A 21333-nucleotide genomic window follows, 5' to 3' on the forward strand; every position below is an offset into this window, starting at 1 on the left:
CGTATAATTTGACGTATTCGGAAGTATAGCTTGGGATGGTTTGCTTCGTCAATTGCGCGGGTGAATCTGTGGTGGTTGCTGTTTGGTGGATGTGGATGTGGTTGAGATTGTTGCTTGCACAGAATTTTTGGTGAAGCTTTGGAGGGGCAGTTTGCAGCCTTCAATCGGTGGACGACGCTTGCCTGCACCTTCCTTTTTTTCTTTTTTTTTTGACAGCACGACAACAACTATGAACGTCACCGATAATGGGTACATTTCACATGTCGAGTTGCATAGTGGACTTTTGTTTGATTCATCAACTTTTCGCTTTTAATTTAATTTAATGACAGTATTGTACAGTATTATTACAATGGGTGCAGCCAGTGTCCGCTAGGTTCACCTCTTACAGCATTCCGCCCAAAGATCGTTAGTCCGCTCTCAAGCGATTAGTATCGTGCCAGCCGTAAGGCCAGCGTGGCTGAGGTATCTTGACCAGGGCCTTCCTTTACGAGCTGCCGCTACGATTGTTTATCGTAGGCGCCTGAGATCCGCTCGTGTGAGGCCGTCAGCAGAGTGGTGCCAAGCTTCGTCTGCCGGTAGCATTGGTTCTCTCTCATGTCCATGAGGCCATCTGCCGCGGACGCGCCTGGCCTGGTTGTTTGAGTTGCGATTTTTTTTTCCCTCATTGTCCCAATTCTTTTTTTCGTCCCTTTCATTCGCTCGTCGTCTATTTGAACAACCTCCAAAGGCCAAGGTAGGCTAGGCCTATGGAGATGCTGGCGACGCCCAGCTTGCGGCTTCCCATGCCGAACCTGGATCCCGACTTGAGGATCTCTGCGCGTTGCCTTTCGACGTGGCCCATGCCGGAGAGGTAGTTGTATGCTGCGAGGCCGAGGAACGCGCCGCCTCCTATTTCGTTTCAAAAAAAAAAAGTCGTATCAGCATGGCTGTCCTACTGCTTTTCGGTCCGCTACAAGTCTTGGAGGAGAGTAGTGGCTTACCGATGACTCTGCACGATGTGCAGTCGTCGCCGCGATCCTCGCGCAGGAGCTGGTCGAGGCTTTCGGGCTTGTCGAGGGTGCCCACTGTGGGCATCTTGTCTCCTCCTCCGACCATGGCGGCGAATGTGTCTGTAGTAAGGTAAAAGGCTTGGTTCTGAGAGGCTTTCAAGGTTGGCAATCGAATGCTTTTTGCGACGAACGACGGGAAGCTCCTGACAATGGGAGTGGTAGACGGCAGAGGGAGCTTGGTGCAGCGACAAGGGTATAACTCGCTTCTGATTGGTTGTGTTTAGTCGTCCCCTTGCACTAACATTTAATTCCATCATCGAGCATGTGCGGCGCCGCCAAAGTACGCGGGGCCGGTCTGAGTGTGGTTCCCGGACGTGGGAGCTCCAGCAGCAGTCAGACATACTGACAGCAAGCAAACAACCTCCCACCCCCCACCACTCCGACGACCACGGCGCAGCCTCCGATGCCGACCTGAACGATGAACGGCGTTATTGAGGCGCTGCATATCTACGATGAGCACAAGTCAGTCTACAACATACCGATCATTATCATCACCCAGGCTCGTCATAGCTAACAACACCTTACCCTCCGCAGCCATGCCATTCTGTCGCACACGTACACCTCCCGCCCGCTGTCGGCGCAGCACCTCCTGCCCCTCTACCTAGAGCACCCGGCCCCGCGCCCGAACCTCGTCTACCTTGCCAACACGAACCCGCCGACGCTCGTCTTCAGCCTCAAGCACGCCAACCTGCTGTTCCTGGCCACCTCCTCCTCTGAGATCGAGCCCCTGCTCGTCCTCGAGTTCATCCACCGCATCGTCGACGTATTTGAGGAGTTCCTTGGCGCCCCCTTGCTGGCGCACAAGATTGAGAGCAACTACGATGTCGTCGCGCAGCTGCTCAACGAGATGTGCGATGCGGGGACGATCAACACGACGGAGCCCAACGCGCTGAGGGATTTGGTCGAGGTTGAGGGATGGGTGGGCAAGCTGCTTGGCAGCATCACCTTGCCGGGGTAAGGGAGACACTGTGAATACATATGATGGGAACTAGGTCTGACGGAATTCACTCAGGAAACCTGGCAACTTTGGCACCGGCTTCGCCAACCCAAGTACGCCGTCTTTGATCGCCCAGAACACCCCGGCATTACCCTGGCGCAGGGCCAACGTGCGGCATACGTCCAACGAGATGTACGCTGACATCGTTGAGACCCTGACTGTCACTCTCGCACCCTCAGGGCGGCCGCTGGCAGCATTCGCAAACGGAACGATAGCCTTCACATGCAAGGTGTCTGGCATGCCCGACATCGTCATGACCTTAACGAGCCCCTCTGGGAAACACAACTTGGCCGGCTTCATGGACCTCCCAGTATTTCACCCCTGCGTCCGTCTGTCACGGTGGAAGGAACGACCAGGTGAACTCAGCTTTGTACCACCGGACGGCCGATTCATCTTGGCCAGCTACGAGGTCGATCTGCTACCATTCACGAACGGCAAGAGCGGCAGTTTAAGCGTCAACAACCTCAAGCTCCCTGTCAACATTGAGATGAAGACCGGGCTGGGCCTTACGGGCTCCGACTTTGAGGTGCGGTTACACGTCAATAAGGTGCTGGGAGCCGGTGGCCCCTCATCAGCAAGTCAGTACGGCAGAGGTGGAGGCGGTGGTGGAGGAGCAGGTCGGGGCTTCGGCGGCCCCCACCCAGGAACTCCCTCATCCCCTCTGATGGAGGATCTGATCGTCACGGTGCCGTTGCCGGCAGAGGTTAGGAATCTGTCGGAGCTGCGGCCTAGCAAGGGAGACGCGACCTTCAACCCCAGCGAGAGGGTCCTTGAGTGGCACGTCCCCACCAAAGAGATATCTTCTGGCACGTCCTACTTTGGTCTCAGGTGTACCGTGGTGGGCCAGCTTCCGGACGAGGACGAGGACGAGCTCGACCCCAACGGGTTCGGGTTCGGCAAGGCGTACGGCTACGATGAGCAGCCATATCAGAGCAGTAGCCCCACCCAGGCGAAGAAGACGACCGACGGCGGAGACGATGAGAAGGACGCGAAGAAGGTGGCGCAGAATAAGATGCTGATGCCGAGCTCGGCGTCGGTGAGCTTCTCGGTCAAGGGGTGGTTGCCGAGCGGGCTCAAGGTCGAGAGCATCATGATTGACCCGCGCAAGAGCAAAGGTCTGGGGGAGAACGTGAAGCCGTACAAGGGCGTCAAGTATTTGACGGTCAGCAAGGGCGGTGTAGAGACGCGGTGTTAGACGAAAACGCGAAACATGATAGCAAATATAAACTAATGAGAATTATTTTAGCCACTTTTGTTCTTGGATAGGTGGTGCTTGAAGTATTGTTCACATGCTTTGGAGGGCCTCGGTTTTTTGTTTTTTTTACTACGCCTAGTGGCAGACTAGCGATGCCAATTCGTTGCGGTCTGAGATTACCTTTCAAGCGGCGCCCATCAAAGTAAACGAGGAGACGGGTTTAAGCCGCTCAAGAAGCCGTTTTCTTTTTTCCCTTTTTTTTTTTATATATTTTATATTTTTTATTTTTTATATATAACCTCAAAGCCTTGTCTGTTGTGACGGTTATAGGCCGAGGCGGTGACTCAGTCTTCAGCGCGAGATCGTAGTGCAGCATCGGGGTGAGTGACTCCCGCCGGCGGCAATTGGCCCCTGGCCCCCCTGGGGGAGATCCAGCAACGCAGCCCCGCTCCCGGCGCAGCGGAACTGGAAACGCGCCTGTAAAAGAGCTGCCCAGGCTGTTTGCCAATCGCGGGGTAGGTGTCTTTACTCCAGTGTTTTCTTTCTCCAGCTCCCATTCAATCCTCGGCCTCGGGACATTCGGTTAGTGGCGGCCGCTACCTAGGACCAACCGCCATTTCCAACTGGCGTCATGGCTCGATGGGCCGATTGTCCATCTCCGTAATTCGTACCTCACCTGCGCACCACGTTCCTGTCTCGACTATCTGCGCTCCGTTTTCCCCCAAACCCCAAGACCAAGTCCAAGACCAAGACCAAGACCACACACGGCCGCCGCGCGTGTGCTGTGCTTGCCTGTGACACATTATCTTCCAACTCGGTCGCAAAAACCCGCGGACCTCCCCCTCGTTGACACCTCTGGTTTTTAATTCTCTTCCATACTTGTTTCTAGAAGCTCTTTCAGTGGCGTCGAGTCTTTGTCACTTGCTCTTACGCTACGGCACTCTATTCTCCCGTCCAAACACCTACAGAGATACCAGCACACACCAAAGGGATTAACCACTACTCCATGATTGCGACCATCTAAGCTGCCCCAGCTCACAATTGGCTGGCGCCTTTGTCTTGTTTTTCCCAACGGGCCATGACTGCAGCTCCCGGAGCTCACCACTCTCTCCGCCGAGGCGCCGCCGCCGTATGGGCCCATGGGCCCGGCTGCCTCGGTCGCAGGCGCGCCGCGACGGGCAACGTAGCGTTTGGATCAAGTAGGCGGCATGTCTCTACATCACAGGGGAAGAGGCCGCGGACGGCACTCTTCTTTCCAGGTGCGTGCCTTACGATGAAGAGCCCCATGCGCTTGGACGAGGGGGGATCTAAACCGCAATGAGAGGGAAGCATTTCGAGGAGCTGACAAGTATGTGTGACTACCGCAGGCCAAGGAGTACAGAAAGTCGGCATGATAACACCATGGCTCGAGGCCTTCCCCCGAACCGCGAAACCCATCATCGAGGAGATCGACCACTACATGGGCTTCAAGCTCTCCGACGTCATCGCCGACGGCCCCAGCAAGCTGCTGACCAAGACGCCCAACGCGCAGCCGGCCATCATGGCGACCTCGATCCTGATCCTGCGCATCCTCGAGCGCGAGTTCGACTTTGACGTTGCGCGGCGCGTCGACGTGACGCTAGGCCACTCGCTGGGCGAGTTCGCCGCCCTCGTGGCGGGCGGCTACCTCGAGTTCGAGGACAGCCTGTACCTCATCCGGAAGCGGGCCGAGGCCATGGCGGAGGCGACGCGGCGCGCTGTTGAGGAGTACGGCGGCGAGTACGGCATGGTGGCCATCGTCACGGAGCCCGAGTATCTGGGCCCGCTGATCGCGGCGATACACGACTTTGTGGGCCACTCGAGCGCCGGGTCAAAGGGGGAGAGCTCTGAGGACGTGCCGCCTATCGAGCAGGTGCTCATCGCCAACGTGAACAGCAAGAACCAGATTGTGCTGAGCGGGAATATCGAGCGCATCAAGACGCTGTCGACGCACGTGAGGCAGTTTCTAGGCCACGACCCGCGCGCGGTGCGGTTGAATAGCGACAGCCCCTTTCACAGCCCGCTGATGAAGCCCGCCGTCGGGGTGATGCAGAAGATACTGGCGAAAAAGAGCCGGGTGCGGGGCCGCGAGACAGAGGATATTATTACCTTCCCCGGCCGGCTGCCGTGCATCAGCAACGTGAGCGCGCGGCCGTTTGAGAGCAGGGAGGACGTCAAGGACCTGCTGGCGCGGCAATGCCTGGAGACGGTGCGGTGGTGGGACAGCATCAAGTACCTCGATCAGGAGGAGAAGGTGAGGCGGTGGATCGGCATCGGGCCGGGCAAGGTCGGGCGGAACCTCGTCGGCAAAGAGGTCGGCATGAGGGGCAAGGACTCGGTCAAGGGCGGCGGCGTGTGGGCGATCACGGACCCGAGTGAGATTGAGGAGATGTTGAGGGGGTTGGAGGAGACGGAGGGGTTGTCTGATGAGGAGATTGAATGAGTGTGGGCTATTTCACGATGACAGTCGTCTGTCTGCTTCTTGGTGGTAAAACTCGGGTTGGTAATCCCAAGGGCTCTTTCTTTTATCATGTCAACTTTTCTCGATGGGCGTGTTAGCTCATGAGAAGGAGGCCGGGCTTCCACGCCTACGTTACGAACATCGGAGTATTGGTTTAGTTTAGTTTGGGTGTAATACTATTTCTCTACGAAGGGGAAATCATCACATGATTCATTCTATGCACCTTTGGAGAATTAGTTACGCTGCCTTGACGACATACCAATCACCATTTTTGTGAGGTTGAGGTTGACAAGTCAGAAGCTACCTAGGAGCTCGTTGCTGATGCCAATGCGGGGCAGCAAGGAGGCCCCCCCAAAAAAGGCAATTAAGCTCCCGTCCACACCAGCTGTTTCCCAGGACCAGTACGGAATACCTTATCCCAGCTCTCCGTTCTCCAAACCACACATCACCAAACGGCCGAAACTCAACTTTTGACCGACCCACGACACGACGATCGCACTCCACGCCTCGGCGCAGCGCCTCACCGAAGAACCAAAACCCGTAGCCCAAGGCGAAGCAGATAAACACAAGTCTGGCGCGCAGAATGGCGACCGCCATCCCTTCCATAGCATGCATAGGCATCATCGGCCGCAACGTACGTTCCTCCTCCTTCCCACCGCCCCCCTTCCCGGCGCAGAACACCATGGATCTTCGTCTCCGTCCACCCTTCCAAGGCCCAATGGTCGCCTTTCCACTTCTCCCAACTTCCCTACGATCAGACGCATGATCTTCTAAGAAAGACAGACCCAAGGCTAACGCAACAATCCAAAACTCCAGAACAACCCCCTCCACATCCAAATCTTTCCCTCCCACAACCCTTCAACAAACACTTTCGCGCCGATCCGCACGCCGCTGCAATTCTCCCTCCTCCTCTCCTCGACCCTAGACATCTTTGAGCTCCGCCACGGCAGTAACAACAATGCCTCTGGTGGTGGTGCTGCTGCCGCGGCGCCAGGGTCCACGGGGACAGGTCTGTCCGGCGAAGTAGGCCTCCTCCACGCCGTGGACGAGCGGCTGGCCGCGTACGGGTGGGAAACCAACACGGGCGTCAAGATTGTCGTTGTCGTCGACATGCGCGGGCGGAGGGTCGCCGGTGGGACACCGGGTGCTGGCGCAGAAACTACTGGTGCTGGCAAGGGCCGCGGCGCCGTTGGGTTGCGGGAGCAGGAGTTGAGGGTCGTGTTTAGGGCTGTGCAGAGCGCGTATGTGCGGTTGTTGCAGAATCCGTTTTACGAGCCTGATGAGCATTCGCCTGTCAGCGGGCGTGGGGGGCGGGTGATTAAGAGTCGCAAGTTTGAGGGGGAGGTGAGGAGGATTGGGGAGGGGTGGACGCCTGGTGTTACGAATCTCTGAAGTGGGTTGTCCTTTGGCGTGGGAGTAGTGGTGGTGTGGGTTTGAGATGAAAAAGGGGATGAAGAGTGGTTCATGGCCTTTTTTCTTTTGGGTTCCTTGGAGTTTGGAGGCGTTTGATCATAGAAGATAGATGCCTGGGCTCCGAGGGTGTGATGTCAAATATGGCTTCTTTTTCTCTTTCTCCTCTAATTTGAGCACTGGGTGATACCGGTACTGTAAGATATCTATCATGAAGACTCAAAGGTCTCGACGTCGTCTAAGCGACGTATGCTAAATCCAGCACCGCCAAAATGCTATGCTACGCTCCGTGAGATGGCACTCTCAAATGCGATAAATCTCAAAACCAAGACGATGGAAAAAGGGACACAAAGAGACAAAGAACAGAGCAAGATCATCCAACGGAACTTGTCTCCCGCCTGCTCCTCGTACTCCAACTGCCCTCCATTGCTCATGTACAAAAAGCAACCAAAATCAAACTCTAGAGACGACCGCTATCCTAAGAAGAAGGCGAAGACGAAGCTGACTTTTCACGCCGACGCTCAGCCTCCTCCAGAGCCGTCCACCTCTCAATGACGAGCTTATCCGTCCCAAACGGCTCGTCAACGGGCCTCGACGGGCCCATGACAGCGTCGCTCTGCCTTCGTGGCAATAGCGGCTCGTCTCGCTTGGGCTTGGACGGCGCCGAGTCCTCCCAGTGCCGCGCGGTGCGCGGAACGGGCGTCCACCACTCCGAGGGGTCACCACTGCTGCTGCCCCTGGCGTGCCACGCGGCGCTGCAGAGCTCCCACAGCCGGCTCGCAGCGCGGCGGTACGCGAAGCGCTCGTCTTCGCCGATGAAGCCAGCAGTGTTGCTAAAGTTAGGGCTCGTCGTGTTGCTACTACTGACGTTGCCGGCGCGGCCAAAATCCGAGTCCTGGTCCGGATCGTACTTCGAGGTCGGAGCGTCGGTGTCGTAGTACGAGATGTTGGGGCGGAAGGGGGCTGCGGAGTCTTGGTAGACTTCGGCAATGGTCTCGGAGTAGATTGCGTCCGAGGAGACAACTTCCTCCCCGGATGCTGCGGCTGCTGCTGCCGCCTCTGCGGCGGCGGCCATTTCTGCTTGCGCGGCGCGGATATCGGGGAAGAATAGGTCGTCGGGGCCGGTCTGGGCGCGGACGAAGAGCTTGCAGCGCGCTTCGTAGAGGGCGTCGAGGAGGGTGATGAAGCGCCTGGCCTCGTTTTTGTGGAGCGTGGTCATGGTGGGGACGTTGTCGATGATGAAGGTGTGGTACGTTGATGCCATGGTCACGTAGTCCGCCGGGCCAAAGGTCGCGACGAGGGCGTCAAAGTCCCAGTAGGCTACGCCGTCTCGTTGACGCGGAACAGGGATTGTACGGCCATAGACCGTGAGTGTTGCCGGGCTCCAGGGTTGGGAGAGGTGGTCTGACAGCTCTGATGACCATTCCGAGGTCTCAGGGGTCAAGAAGTACTTTGCTGGTTTTGTTGCTTCTTTGGGTGTTTCTAGACTCGTTAGCATCGCGTACTTCCATTAGTGACTGGTAACTTACCCTCTTGAGCATCTGCAGGTTCCGCCGCTAGTCCCGTTCCCTCAATAGATATGGCATCCACAGCGACCTTCACTTCAGTCTCCCGACGTCTCCAGTCAGTGGCTCCGTCCATGTGCCAGAAGTCACAGCGGGCCTTTAGCACTTCAAGAAAGGCGGCAAAGTCGTTCTGGCTATGACGAGTTCCCCGCGAGCGAGCTCCGCCAAGGAAAAGACTCTTGAGGAACCCGTCAGAAGGAGGGACAGTGTACTCGATGCCAATGGCCTTCTGCAGTTCCTCGGGCACACGGTTGGACGAAGCGATGAGTACACCACCGAGGTGGAAAAAGGCGATGAATAGGTGGCTGAGAATCTTACTTGCCGCGCGATCAGGCAGCTGAAACTCGTCGAGGAACAGAATGGGAGACTCTTCTACGAGCTTCTTGGCCAACCACAGCATGGCGTACTCCTTTTCGTTCCCGTCCAGCTCTGTGTGGGACTGGCGGAACTTTTCCAGCTGCGAGAAGGTGTAGAGCATGAAGGTGTTGAAGTGCCACCGACGTTTCCTCTCCGTCGGTAGGCCCTGTGCTAGGAGGTCGATCAACATTGACTTACCCACACCGACCTCTCCGGATAGAAAGAGACCTCTAGGTGAGTTGATGGTGATGGCGCCCTCCAGACTGGTCATGACGTGGACCAGGGCCATTGGGTCCGTCTCCTTTGTGTCCAGCATGGCCTTGCGGGCGAGGTGTTTGAAGAGCGGGTTGTCCCAGATGGGGTGACTCGGCATAGCCAGCGTCGCGGCGGCTTCTTCTGGGTCGCGGGCTTCTGGTATATCGGCCACTTGTTTTAGGCGCTCACGGTAGTCCACTTCGGGGGCGTAGTCTTTGAGACGGCCGTAGAGCTTCTGTAGGTGGATTGCCAGTCTATGTTGGTCTTGATCTGGTGAGAGGACTTTGGTTGATACCAGCGTTCGGTATTTGACGAGAGGATCGGTGATGGCCATGGCAGTCGAGTACCGCCTGATGGTGAAGGCCATCTTCCTTGCCTTTGGCATCCTCAGCGTGTGAGAAATCATGGTTGCCGTTGCTCGTCCAGAGTCAAATAATATGAAATTGCTGCCAAGGGCGGTCGACCCTACAGTCCCTCTCTTCAACACACTCGCCTTGGAGCTCTATTCCTTGACGATGTGTGGTGGAGTTTATGCCCAGCTTTCGGTCTCGCTCCCGAGAGCTCGCTGATGAACCGCACCCAAGGGCATGAACAGGGCCGGTGGTAATCGTATACTTCCACTTTGAAGCCAGCTACGGTGTAGGACTCCAAAGGCCCGAGTCGCCCAAACTGAACAATTCTGATCTACTCGATAATAGGTCTAAAACCGGTAAATGTCTTTGACGAGACTTGACTCGAGGTCGAAAGAACAAGTAAGGTTCGCGCAGAATGAGAGACGGTAGTTTTGTGAACAAGAGAGGCTATTGGCTATGCAAACTCACGAGGTCTCGTGGCCAATCATTGTAGTTCAATGTGTCTCGGGAGATGGCTCCGGGTCAAGAATGCAATGAGTTGCGGAACATGAGTGAATAGAAGCGAATGGTGGGGTCGAGTTAGTTCGTCCAATAACTCTATGTGGACGTGAGTTGGAAGTACGTCGCCTTGAAGAATAAGGTAAGTACCGAGGATCTTGAAGCAAACAAGTGCAAGTCACAATTACCAACGACTCAGTAAAAGGAAAAGCAGTTGGTAGTGGGTATTTCTGTCTGCCTCTACGGTACGCACCAGAATCGTTCTATCGATGTGTCCGCCGACCCTTCCCGAGGGCCGAGTGACGTTGTTGACTTAAGTTGGTTTCCCAGGCTCCACTTTCAGGGTCCTAAAGGTATTTTGTTGCATCCAGTGCGTCCAGGTCAATTCAGCGGGCTCCAAATCGATCGCGGAGTCTGCCAATGGGGAGCCTCTCCCATTTTGAGGTGCTAAAAGCATCGAACCTGCCCGCCTTGGTGCTGCCTGCCCAACGGGACCTGAGCAAAAGCAGGTACGTACTGGACTGGACGTGACACGAGGCAGGCAGCTCCACTCTCCTTACCTAAGGTAAGGTCGACTTGTACCTGTGGAGGGACCTGACCTCACTACGTAGGTAGGTATACCCGTGCTGTCGTTGCCCCTTCCGCCGCCTCAGCTGGCACGCCGACACACCTGCACACCTGCCCTGACCTGCTGCTCACCGGGGTCGTGGAGCCTGACACCACACTGCTAGTGGTCAGACAGGAGCTGCTGGCGCTGCTGGTCCGTGCTTGGCAGATGCAGCAACCTTGTGTTTTTTTTTGCGAGACCCAATCGATTGATGCTTCGTCACTCTCACATATTTGCTAAATCCGCTCTGCCACTTGCGTCCACCGTTTCCGACCTCCGCTTTCCCTAACAAATTAAGAATACCTTGGGCCACAGAATCCATCCATCCTCGAAATGTTTTTCTGATTGACACCGGCCCATCCACGAACACCAGCACCATCACGGCGACGGCGACCACGACCCCATCAACCACCACGCGCCCGGTCGCTCGACAACATCACCATGTTTTCTCCCTCCATGAACGAGGGCGGTCCTGCTACCGCGACGCGAAGCAGAAGAAGGCAGCGACCGGCCAGCAACGAAAGCCTCGCCCAGCAACCCAAAGCTAAGCGCCAACGTCTGCCTCTTACCGAGCAGACCTTCGTCAATCCTGATGTGTCCGCGCCCACGGGCCCCGAGATGTACGAGGTAAAGTCCGACAAAGTTGCGACACTCGACACACGCCAGGACGGCATCGAAAACCAGAACCCCGTCACACCAACTCCGAGGAAAGAGCTCAGCGTGCGCGCCAAGAAGCCAAAGGGAGGCGACAGACCAACCAAGGGCGATGGAAGCGTTGTTTTGGTACGCAAATACACGGTCGCATCGAACGCCCCCCTGATTAGCTAACAAGTTTCCCAACAGACGACGAACAACGCTTACACTGTGAGCAAATTGCCTGCATTGCCAGACCGTCTCCGCGCAGATGCTTCAGGTATGTAACGTGTGCTGATTTGACATTCCTCGCATCTAATAGTCAAGTGAAGCGCAGCAACAGGCCGATATCTTCTCGAACCGCTACGCCCTCAGCCTCAACCATACTCATGCGATCGTTTGGCCGTATACGGATCCCTCCCAATCTCCCGAGACATTCACATTCACCCTCCCGTATCCTTCAAAACATACATCGGAACCTCTGCCATTGGGTTGTCTCGTCTCCCCATCGGCATCATCAACAGAGCCCGGCCTGGTCGTTGTTATGCCCGTCAGTGGTAAGATCGCGTACTGGGAATCCATCACGAGCGCCGCGACTTTGGACTTCATGAAGAAACAGCGAAATGGCGTGGAAGGATCGATATCAGGCATGTTTTCTGGCGAAAAGGTCATACAAATCACGAACGCCGAGTCCGCCGGGTTCGTCCTGGCCTTTAGCAGTGGCCGACTAGCCTACATGAGCGTCCGAGATAGCCACGGCAGACCAACGATTTCGGTTCAATTCCTCCGGACAAACCTGGGTTCTACGACGGGTGGAATTTTCGGTAGCATTCGTCACGCCTTGACACAAACTGCAGGGCGTGGGGATATTGCTGCCGTTCGGGCAGAGCGCACTTCTCGAGTTGGCGAACGTAACGTCGTTGCAGCTACGTTGAAGGGCAGACTTCACGCCTGGAATGTACACCGCGGTGGACACCACGACACGATTGTGGAAGCAGACATGCAGGAGGAGATTATCCAAGCCATTCGCGACGTTGACCCCTCAGCTATCGACTTCCAGCCGGAGACGTTCGAGGTCGTTGACTTCGCTTTCGTTCCCAAGGGGTTAGATGCCAAGTATCGGGACATGAGCAGACTCAGCAACGCCATGGCTTCGGAAGACAAGAACCTGCAGCATCTCTTACTTCTCGCCAGCTTCACCAAGAAGAAGGATTCGCATTACTCTTTGGTTGAGGTCATCCTTTCCCCGGCCTCGGCGCAAGTTGGCATGGTTCGTCCAATTTCCTCATACAAGGCGCGCTTCAATCCTGCGAACCCAGTGCAGTCCACCAGGCCTCGTCTACATCTCCCCCGACCGGCCCTTGTAGCTTTCGTCGTTTTCGACAAGGCTGTAGTTGTGGCATCCATCGGCAACCCTCCGGAATCACCAGATGCTCAGCTCCAAGAGGATAACCACATCATTCCTCCCACTTACGAAGACGTCATCACTCTTTCGGACAACAACCAATCAGAGATCTTGGGTTCTGGCTTTGAGGAGCCGCAGACCGCTAATACTGGCCATGAGGAGTCGAGGAGCCGCCAAAAGACGAAGAACCCAGCAGTCGTTCTCATGGTCCGCGGTACCGGTATCGTGCGACTCACAACAACAGACATAGACAGATTTGGCAGCGACCAGCCTCCCAAAGTCACGCCAAAGAGCAAGCTAGAGCAAGCTGTCTTTTATGGGAACAAGCAAGATACCCCCTTAATTTTCGACGGAAGGAAAGGCGTGCAATTTTCGGATGAGGAGGTGTCTGAAGCTGCGTTACAATTAAGCCACGAGATCATGAGTTCAGCGACATCGCATATTTCAACTCTGCCCGCATCTTTGGAAGACAATCTCAGCACCCGCTGTCAGGCCCTCGATCGGTTGATGTCTCACCTCAAGACGACAAAGGTCAAGCTGGACCGTCGTACCCGCTGGCTTCTACTCTCGCATGCCGAGAAGATGATGGTGGCAACAGTTTTGTGGAAGCGTCACGAGGCTTTCACGAACGAGCGACCTGCCAACGACAAGAAGGACCTGATTGCCGAGATTGTCGAGTTCATTCACCAAGACGAAAAGACGAACCCGAACCGCAGCGCAGGGGAAGTCGATCGCGTCAGGCACTGGTTCGTGCATGACGTTGGTAAGCTCGAGATCTTCATCGCCTGGGCCTATGAAGTGATCAAGTACATGTATAAAGACCACATCATGGACGATGCTAAAATCACGCGTCTCATGTACGAGGCTCAGCAAGTCAACCTGGTTGCCCTCATGACAGCGCTAGAGTACCGGCAAAAGAAGCTGTCTTTCTATGGACTCGAAGACGAGGAGCTGCAATTCGGCATCTTGCGCGACAATTACGATGGTCTCGCTGAACCCTGGACCGGATGTCACTACATTTGCAACAACTTGAAGCGTCTGCTTGAGCTGAGTCACACCTGGCTTGATCAATACTACCCTCCCAAGGAGAAGACCAAGGACAAGGCGAAGCAGCCAGATCCCGCGCTCCTGGAGAAGATCAACGCAGAAATTGCCAATCTGAGCGATCTGTACCTTGTGTCATTGCTCGAGGCATCTCGATGGAATGCTGTACAACAAGACGCAAAGGCGCAGAAGTGGTCAGAGCATCTTTCCAAGCTCTACGATTCGGACCGAAACGACAAGGTTCTCTCCCTTCTCCGCCTCGGCAAGTGGGATGAGAGTATCAACATTGCCGAGAAGCACCGGTGCTGGAGAGCACTGGCTTTGGCTATGATTGAGCAGATCAACAGTCTCAGAAGTGAAGCGACAGTGTCAAGGTCACAAGCCGATGCTCGCGAGCTCACCAAGCAAGCGGAGCTGAAAGAGAAGCAAATTGGTGTCTACTTTGACAAGTATGGCGAGGCCTTTGCGTTCCCCACGTACGACATTCTGCTCGACAATGCTGGTGTCCAGGCCGTATTGGACTTCAGTCACGACAACCATGGATACAGGACAAGCTTCCTACGCACCAAACCTGAACTCGCCAAGATTTCGTGGATCAACGACATCCAACGTGAGCGTGACATTGGGCATGCGGCGGAGACTCTTTTCGACCTTGGTATTACCCGTGAGCAGCAGGTCTGGAACAAGAAGATTGAACTTAGTCTCGGAAAGCTGGCTTTGCTAGCTGAATCTGAGAAGCCTGCCCCATCCGATCTCTTCGGCTTCAAGCAAACCAACGTCGAGGTTGAGGGAACATCCGACGAGAAGATTGAGATCATCGATGATCAACTTCTTCTCATCAAGATCCAAGATCAGCTCTACGCCCAGATCTTCCCTTCCGTTCAGATGGCTGTAGATGAAAGCGCCGAGCTGCAACTCGCCATGGAAAATCACTGTCTTCATATCCCAAAGAAACAAAAGGCATTAATCCAAGTCTTCGAGAGCAGCATGAGAAGGCTCCTTAAGCACGAGGCTCTCGATGCCATGTCTCTTATTGACCTACTCACTCTCGTTCATCTACCGGGTGAGACGGCCGCCGACATTGATGATCCTTTCTATCTGGCTCTCGAGGCCGCTTCATTGGGACTGAAGGGCGAGGAGTCGAAGATGGCCAAGCGTTTGATCTGGAGACGATGCTTCATCCGCGATGATTGGACCAAGCTCAACGACACCCAGTTGAAGAACGATTCGTTCGTTGGAGAGAAGTTGACCAGGACTACGCTCTTCAGTGCCTTCATTTCCTGCTACCAAAAACGTAGGTATCACTAATTCGCTCGCACGAAGCCAGTTGCTAACTACCAAACAGAGAGAATTGATGAGCCGTTCCAGCCAACGAGACCTTCCGATGCGCTGGGAGCATTCGTAGACGACCTCGACGGCCGCTGGGCCAGCTGGGAAAAGTCTTACCGGGATAAGCTCCTGGATGCAATGAAATGGGAGGACTCGGTTCTGCGCAAATACATCGACAAAGCACGTCTGGAGGAATGGACTCGCACGACGGCCGAGTCTGCCGAGACGTTAGTGGCGGACAGCGTGGATGAGGCTACTCGGGCTGCCACGGAGGATATTCCAGACCTGCAGACGAATGGTAAGGCGAATGGCCTGCACTAGGATGTGGAGGCATTTCAGCAACAAGATGGTGTTTTCTACTCGTCCGAATCGAGCCTCTCGTCAAAGAACTTCAAGTTCGGCGCCGGGTGGGGATCATTATTCTGAGTCTGAGTTCCAGGGAAACCACGGGGTCATGCAACATCCCTCGCCAACGAGGATCATTTCTTTAGTTTTGGGGGCTTTTGGGAAGTCTGGTTCTGGGTGTAACTTTAACAGCTCTCGACGAGGCTGAGGCATTGGTGTTTTTTGACTTTCCTTTATGAGCCTCAACAGATGTGCCACGGCACCACGGCTCCTCTTTTCTTCTTCTACAACATCAATAACGAATTGGGAAAGGCATGGGAGAGGCGGGAACATTAAAAAAGAAAGAAGTTGATGCAGACAGACAGCACATGCTAGCAAGCAACACGACGATTCAGATTACAGATAAAATACACGATTGGGGGAGGCCTGTCACTCTATTTCGAAATCTTGCTTCTCTGACTTGTACAATGCTAGTGATAGGGCTTTTTGTCACGATGCTCTTGAGAAGTTGTGGGGTTTTTGAATAGCTGTGGTTTTGCCATGTCAGCCGTTCCATAACGCCATGTCCTGATTAATGATGGAAGCAAAAACGAGAGGCTGTGTGATCGGACTTGGCACTGGTATTGATTGGATAGAGCTTTTCCTCGAGCATTTGTGACACGACTGCACACTATACAACATGTTTCAGAGCTTTCGTGATTTTTTTCAGGTCTCGGAGAGATGCCGTTCAATCAATCTGGTAATGCATACTCTATGCTCGATACCTGAGTGCGTTTCCGCGATGATGTATTCGTATTGTTCATTATCATTTCTATTATTCTTCACTATTGTTGTTTCTCTCTTTGGGTCTTCTTCTGCACTTCCTTTGAGGTAGGCGTTTCACATATCCACTAACGTCGTCGTCGTCGTCGTCGTCGTCGTCAAAGGCAAGCACCTACCGTACGTAGACGCATAACTCCCACGACATATCGCGTGGTATATAAACCACACATTCGCCACCCGCTCGGCGCTCGGTGCCCGGCGCGCCCCAAATTACATGGACAAAGGGTGCAACATCAAGACAAAGCAACGCGGCGGCGAAGACGACGACGACGACGACACGCGCGGCGCGCCCGCTTTCTTCCCGTCTACTCCAGGTGATACCCTTCCGCAGCCGTTTTTCTTTTCTTTTCCCGTGGGACCGTGGAAGCACTGGCCAAGCCGGGAGGAAGGTTTGGCCAAAATTTTGAGCCTCGCCGATCCACGGCCTTGTGTGCTCCGTAGACAGGTCTCCAAAGAAAAGAAAGAGGCGACGTAAGGTCCTCCCACTCTCTACAGGGATCCTGCTCTTTTCCAAATTTAGAGCAAGTTATCCACGGCACCCACGGCGATCAATCCATAGGTATGTCAATCAAGGACATAACCTATTACAATCCTACCTAAACGGCTACACGGGGGTGGTTCTTTCTCGCTGCAAAAGTCTGAAGCAATTGCTGCTCGCAGGTCTGGAGTATAAGGTATCCAGTATCCACCGTAGTCAGAAAATCGAGACAGCAGACAGGCCTGGGCGGCTTTGGCTCCCGCGGCTCGCACTCGCAATTAGAACTTGTGCCAAGATCTTGTTTGAGAAACGAAAAGACAGAGTCAACCTTCACACCCTCACTCAACCCACCAAGATGGTAATGTTGAAGGAAGCGATGCCTGCCCGCTGGAGGGGTAAGTTACCGTCCGACAACTCTGGCCAAGCCACAATTCATGCCGTCCCAGTTGTCGTCCCAGATGACAATGATAACGACCGTCGAGCGCCCAGCAACGGCTGGAGCCCCCAACGTCATTCACATGGAGAGTGCGCAAGCCACAGCGTGCCGAGGAAAGCGAGCCACACTATCCTGGCGTTGCTTGCTTACAGAGGCGGGCCTTTGTCTTGAGACATGACTTGCGAACTCTAAGGCGTTTCGAGAATCTGATTCGCCGTGTAGCTGCTGGATGACTAGCCGTGAAATCTTGGTTCAGCAAAGACTGTTAGCTTCGACTCGCCGAGTCGAAACGAAAAGAGACAATGACCACAGAAGCGGGAACGCCGTCGGATCCAACGTGTACTCCAACGGGAATTTTGGTGTTTGTGAGTGCGTCTGCCCTGTGACTGTCACAGGCTAGACGAGAGCCATGGTGCGGTTTAGACGACCTGATGGGAGTTATTCATTGGATGACGGGCCCAAGATGAACGCGGGGAGGCCTGTTCGTAGTCGAGACTTGGAGGAGTGCTGGACGGGTCAGCGTTTCATTTGAACGTTGGAGAATATGTCTGATGGGTAGGAGGGCCAGCTGACGGGGATGGACGGGAGACAAGTGAAACCGTAAGGCGGAGGGAGCGCGGATGGTTGGCTGGCTGGTGAGCCACTGCACCTGTTGAATGGTGACGGGAGTAGTGTAGACATCGGATGATGGGCACTACGACAGGTAGCGTTGAGAGGAGGCAGTCCGTATCGAATGGCAAGCAGAAGCGGTATCCCAGCCGGTTGCCGCGTGAGGAGGCATTTGTTGGTTGACTTCCCACATGGAACGGAGCGGGGCGGTCTTTCACCGCATCTCGGGCGGCATCGCGGCGGTGGGGGGTCAAACGAGCCGGACTGTAGCGCCGCTACAGGTCCAGGCCGGTATGGGCAAGGTTCTGCTGCAGGAAGAATGGCCATTGGACGGTAGCGCCTTCAGTACCTGCAACGGGTGCATACGCGTGGGTTCGTGTTGGTGATCCTCCATTTTTCAACCTTCTCGAGCCTTTTTTCTTCTTCTCCGTTGAACAGGCGACTAACGGCGTGCCATTGGATGTTCTAAATGGGCTAGCGGCATGGTGCTTGGGCCACAGTTTATGCTGTTATGCCTTTGCCGAGAAAGAGAATTTTCGCAGGATTGAAATGGTAATTGTGATGGTTTGCAGGGAAATACACATTCATGCCATGTGGGACGCGCGAACATGTCGAGCGTACCGCTGTGTATGCCAACCGCCAAGAATAAAGTGGCTGCCATGAGGAGGGGACAGCCTTGTGCCGACAAGATGCTGTCGTGGGAATAGTACCAAGTATCGATATGTCTCGTCAATTTTTCTCGAAGTACGCTCTTAATTGCCGACGAGCAACCGTGGAATGTGGGATTCAACACGATTCAGGGTGTCTAGTGTCTTCGCCTGATGCGCTTGCGTAGACAATGCCGACTGTGTGAAGACTGAATTGGATGTCAACGGGCGACGAGCCATATCCGTCATCTCCCAGTCAGACACATCTCAGACTTGGTCGTTGCCCCTTGTTTGGAGGTTTCCAGGCTCCCTTGAAAGGGGTCGTCGGCCGACGGAAAGTGAAGGGCAAGGCCTGTTGTGGCCAGGATATGAAATTCATCGTTCACGGGGACAAAGCGAGATATGCGGCGGACGCAGACTAGGCCGTCAGCGGACCTCGATCCCCGCACAGGGCACACACGCCGTGTGCTTTCTAGGGTCGTTTCTAGCGCGGCTTTCCGCTGCTGTTTGGGCTTGGCTTGGCTTGGGATTGCCGCAATGCCCACGGGCAAAGGAACATGCAACATCCTGGACGAGATAGGCGCGAGCGTGTGTCCCCGTTTCCCCTGGCGTATCGTTGGGTGGACTATCCGTTGGTGTCTCTCTCCCGCGGTCGTTCGCCCGTAGAACACCTACAGCACAGCATAGCACAGAGACCGAGAGTGACTGGCGAGGCCGATAGGCAGAATATCTGTACGGATACCTGGCAGACAGGCGACGGGCCACGGGTGGCTGGAGTTCAGATGAGGATGGATGCAGAGGACGGGCGCCGGAGTTCCGTACTAGTTCAGATTTCCTATGCTGAGGTGCAATAAAGAGGAGTTCGTTTTTATTCGAGATTGGGACGAGACGAGACGAGAAGAGACGAATACGGCGTGGATTCTCGAGCAAGGTCATATAGGTGGTAAAAAAGAGGATACGGGCAACGAAGAGTTGGGTGAGAGGGAAGATGTTGGATGGTACTGCAGATTGGAGCCGACTGCGAGGGGCAGACCAGGTTACGGTTTAGTAGACGGTAGACGGTAGACCCCAAAACAGAAGTCGACTCCGGTACATGGGAGATTGGTGGGAAATTGGGTTGACGACAGGTACCGGCCTGTCAGGCCGTTCTTGCCCTTGGCCTTGGCAGAGGGAAATCCACCTCCAATGGTCAGGTTGCTCCGCCAGAGTTGTCGGTAAGGCAAGGTGAAGGTACCTTCCCTCCACGACAAGTATCTTTGGATGTATCCGTCTACGTACAGGATACCTCCACCTCTTTTGCATCTAGAACCTCAGTAATCAGGCACTAGTCGCCGTCTTCTTTCCCTTTGTTAGGTGACACGCCAATGCCATCAGCTGGTCTGTGCTTTATTTCGTTGGTGTCGGTGTCCGTTCACGATGCTTAAGCCTATCAGGTACCTTAGCATAAGGTAAGGCAGGGCCAGCTGCTCAATGCTTCCCCTTCGTTACCCGTCTTCGTAGAACCAAAGGTAGGTAGGTACCTTATCCAACCAGTTTCGGACTTATCCAGATACGTACCACCGATCTTACGGATATTCAGAGATAGCTTATTTCTATCCGTAACCATTCACCATTCTGTACGGGACAAATACCAGACGTGCCGGAGGGAGGCTGGGAGGCAGCTCGGAGCGGCCGTACAGCTCTCATGCCATTCTCAATCTAGACCAATCCAAAGTCGAGTGCACTGTAGCTTGTCCTGCGTTTGATGATTGATATGTTAGGTTGTCGCGAATACCCGTTTGTTTTGGTGCTCCCAATCTACCAATCTTCCAATCTTGTTCTCCGAGTTGTTCCAAAATTCCGAAAGTCCTCTTCCACTCACCGTGCCCTTCGGCGCCGGCCCCCTCGTCCGTTGAAATTAGACATTAGATCCATTCCTTCTCCCCCCTCGACAGACAGTCGCCCACACGTTCGTCGTTCGTGGCTCTTATCCTCGCTTGCCCCCCTCGACCGTCGTTGCTCACTTTACCAATCCTGGAAACTGGACTTGGGACCTGGACCTTGAACCCAGAACTGATCTGACCCCCCATCGTTCATTGAAAGAGAAGTGTGGGCCACGGTGAGCGTTGCAAGGCAGGTTTAGTTATTGAGAGGTTGAGGCGTCGCTTGCAATTTCACCTGGGCCGTTGACGACACCGGCTGTACGGAGTAGCATCTCACCTTTCTCGATCCATCTCTCCCTCTTTTCTCTCTCTTCCTCTTCTTCCTCTCTTCTGCGCTATTCCTTCCCTTTTCTCAGTCGCGCTCCTCTTCGCCTCGACAAGCCTCGATCGGAGACGATTCACCGGCACAATCCGACAACGGCGAGATACGACTCAGCCTTCGCACCGCCTCCCTGCTGTCGCCCCCGAGACAAGACATTCCAACAATAACGGACGAATTAAAGTCTTAGATTAGGCAGTCTGCCCACGAAGAAAATCAAGTCAGCAGCACCGAACCGACGAGATAGGACAGCCTGCGGACAGAGCAGGACAAGAATAGGTCGACCTCAGCAAAAAGGCAGAAACGGAAACAATCAGGCCTTAGGTGAGTAAGAAAACAGGGGAGGCTGTGATGAGAGCCCACCCGCTGCTGCACAGCACAAGGCGGCATCCAACGAACGGATGGACGCCTCAGCACAAGCAACACCCGATCGGATTGTCCCCTGCACATTGCACAATGCACCCTTGCCTGGACCATCACCGCCTGTGTCCCACCGTCCGTACCCTCATTCTCCCGTCCCCCCCCCCCCTTCTTCTCTCTTGCCCTCAGCTTCGGCCTCAGGCCAAGGCTAGGCGATTC

The 21333-nt window shown here is 54.8% G+C and overlaps 6 protein-coding genes across 6 annotated transcripts; 4 read left to right on the top strand and 2 right to left on the bottom strand.

Moving 5' to 3' along the window:
* Positions 1–706: 706 nt before the first annotated feature.
* Positions 707–1095, bottom strand: BDZ83DRAFT_748884 (uncharacterized protein; the record flags this gene model as incomplete). Its single annotated transcript, XM_060513685.1, has 2 exons — positions 707–888; positions 981–1095. The coding sequence occupies 2 exons, from the start codon at positions 1093–1095 to the stop codon at positions 707–709; spliced, it is 297 nt and encodes a 98-aa protein (XP_060368824.1).
* A 277-nt stretch (positions 1096–1372) lies between these two features.
* Positions 1373–5969, top strand: BDZ83DRAFT_738580 (Adaptor complexes medium subunit family-domain-containing protein). Its single transcript, XM_060513026.1, has 5 exons — positions 1373–1511; positions 1584–2003; positions 2062–3236; positions 3761–3823; positions 4609–5969. The coding sequence occupies exons 1-5, from the start codon at positions 1468–1470 to the stop codon at positions 5700–5702; spliced, it is 2796 nt and encodes a 931-aa protein (XP_060368825.1). The 5' UTR covers positions 1373–1467; the 3' UTR covers positions 5703–5969.
* A 334-nt stretch (positions 5970–6303) lies between these two features.
* Positions 6304–7112, top strand: BDZ83DRAFT_748887 (Longin-like domain-containing protein; the record flags this gene model as incomplete). Its single annotated transcript, XM_060513686.1, has 2 exons — positions 6304–6354; positions 6537–7112. The coding sequence occupies 2 exons, from the start codon at positions 6304–6306 to the stop codon at positions 7110–7112; spliced, it is 627 nt and encodes a 208-aa protein (XP_060368826.1).
* Positions 7113–7307: 195 nt separating this feature from the next.
* Positions 7308–10092, bottom strand: BDZ83DRAFT_101632 (AFG1-like ATPase). Its single transcript, XM_060501027.1, has 2 exons — positions 8660–10092; positions 7308–8612 (listed from the first exon to the last, which is right to left on the bottom strand). Exons 1-2 carry the CDS (start codon positions 9711–9713, stop codon positions 7609–7611), a joined length of 2058 nt encoding a protein of 685 aa, XP_060368827.1. The 5' UTR covers positions 9714–10092; the 3' UTR covers positions 7308–7608.
* Positions 10093–11206: 1114 nt separating this feature from the next.
* BDZ83DRAFT_748889 (Non-repetitive/WGA-negative nucleoporin C-terminal-domain-containing protein) lies at positions 11207–15497 on the top strand (the record flags this gene model as incomplete). The annotated part of the gene is made up of 4 exons (XM_060513687.1): positions 11207–11548; positions 11609–11678; positions 11731–15141; positions 15193–15497. 4 exons carry the CDS (start codon positions 11207–11209, stop codon positions 15495–15497), a joined length of 4128 nt encoding a protein of 1375 aa, XP_060368828.1.
* Positions 15498–16557: 1060 nt separating this feature from the next.
* On the top strand, positions 16558–17657 carry BDZ83DRAFT_648435 (uncharacterized protein; the record flags this gene model as incomplete). The annotated part of the gene is made up of 4 exons (XM_060510180.1): positions 16558–16657; positions 16864–16902; positions 17038–17179; positions 17480–17657. 4 exons carry the CDS (start codon positions 16558–16560, stop codon positions 17655–17657), a joined length of 459 nt encoding a protein of 152 aa, XP_060368829.1.
* Between the last annotated feature and the right edge of the window lie 3676 nt (positions 17658–21333).

Source organism: Colletotrichum acutatum (assembly GCF_030867785.1).
Source record: "Colletotrichum acutatum strain CBS 112980 chromosome Unknown BDZ83scaffold_15, whole genome shotgun sequence".
NCBI lineage: Eukaryota > Fungi > Ascomycota > Sordariomycetes > Glomerellales > Glomerellaceae > Colletotrichum > Colletotrichum acutatum.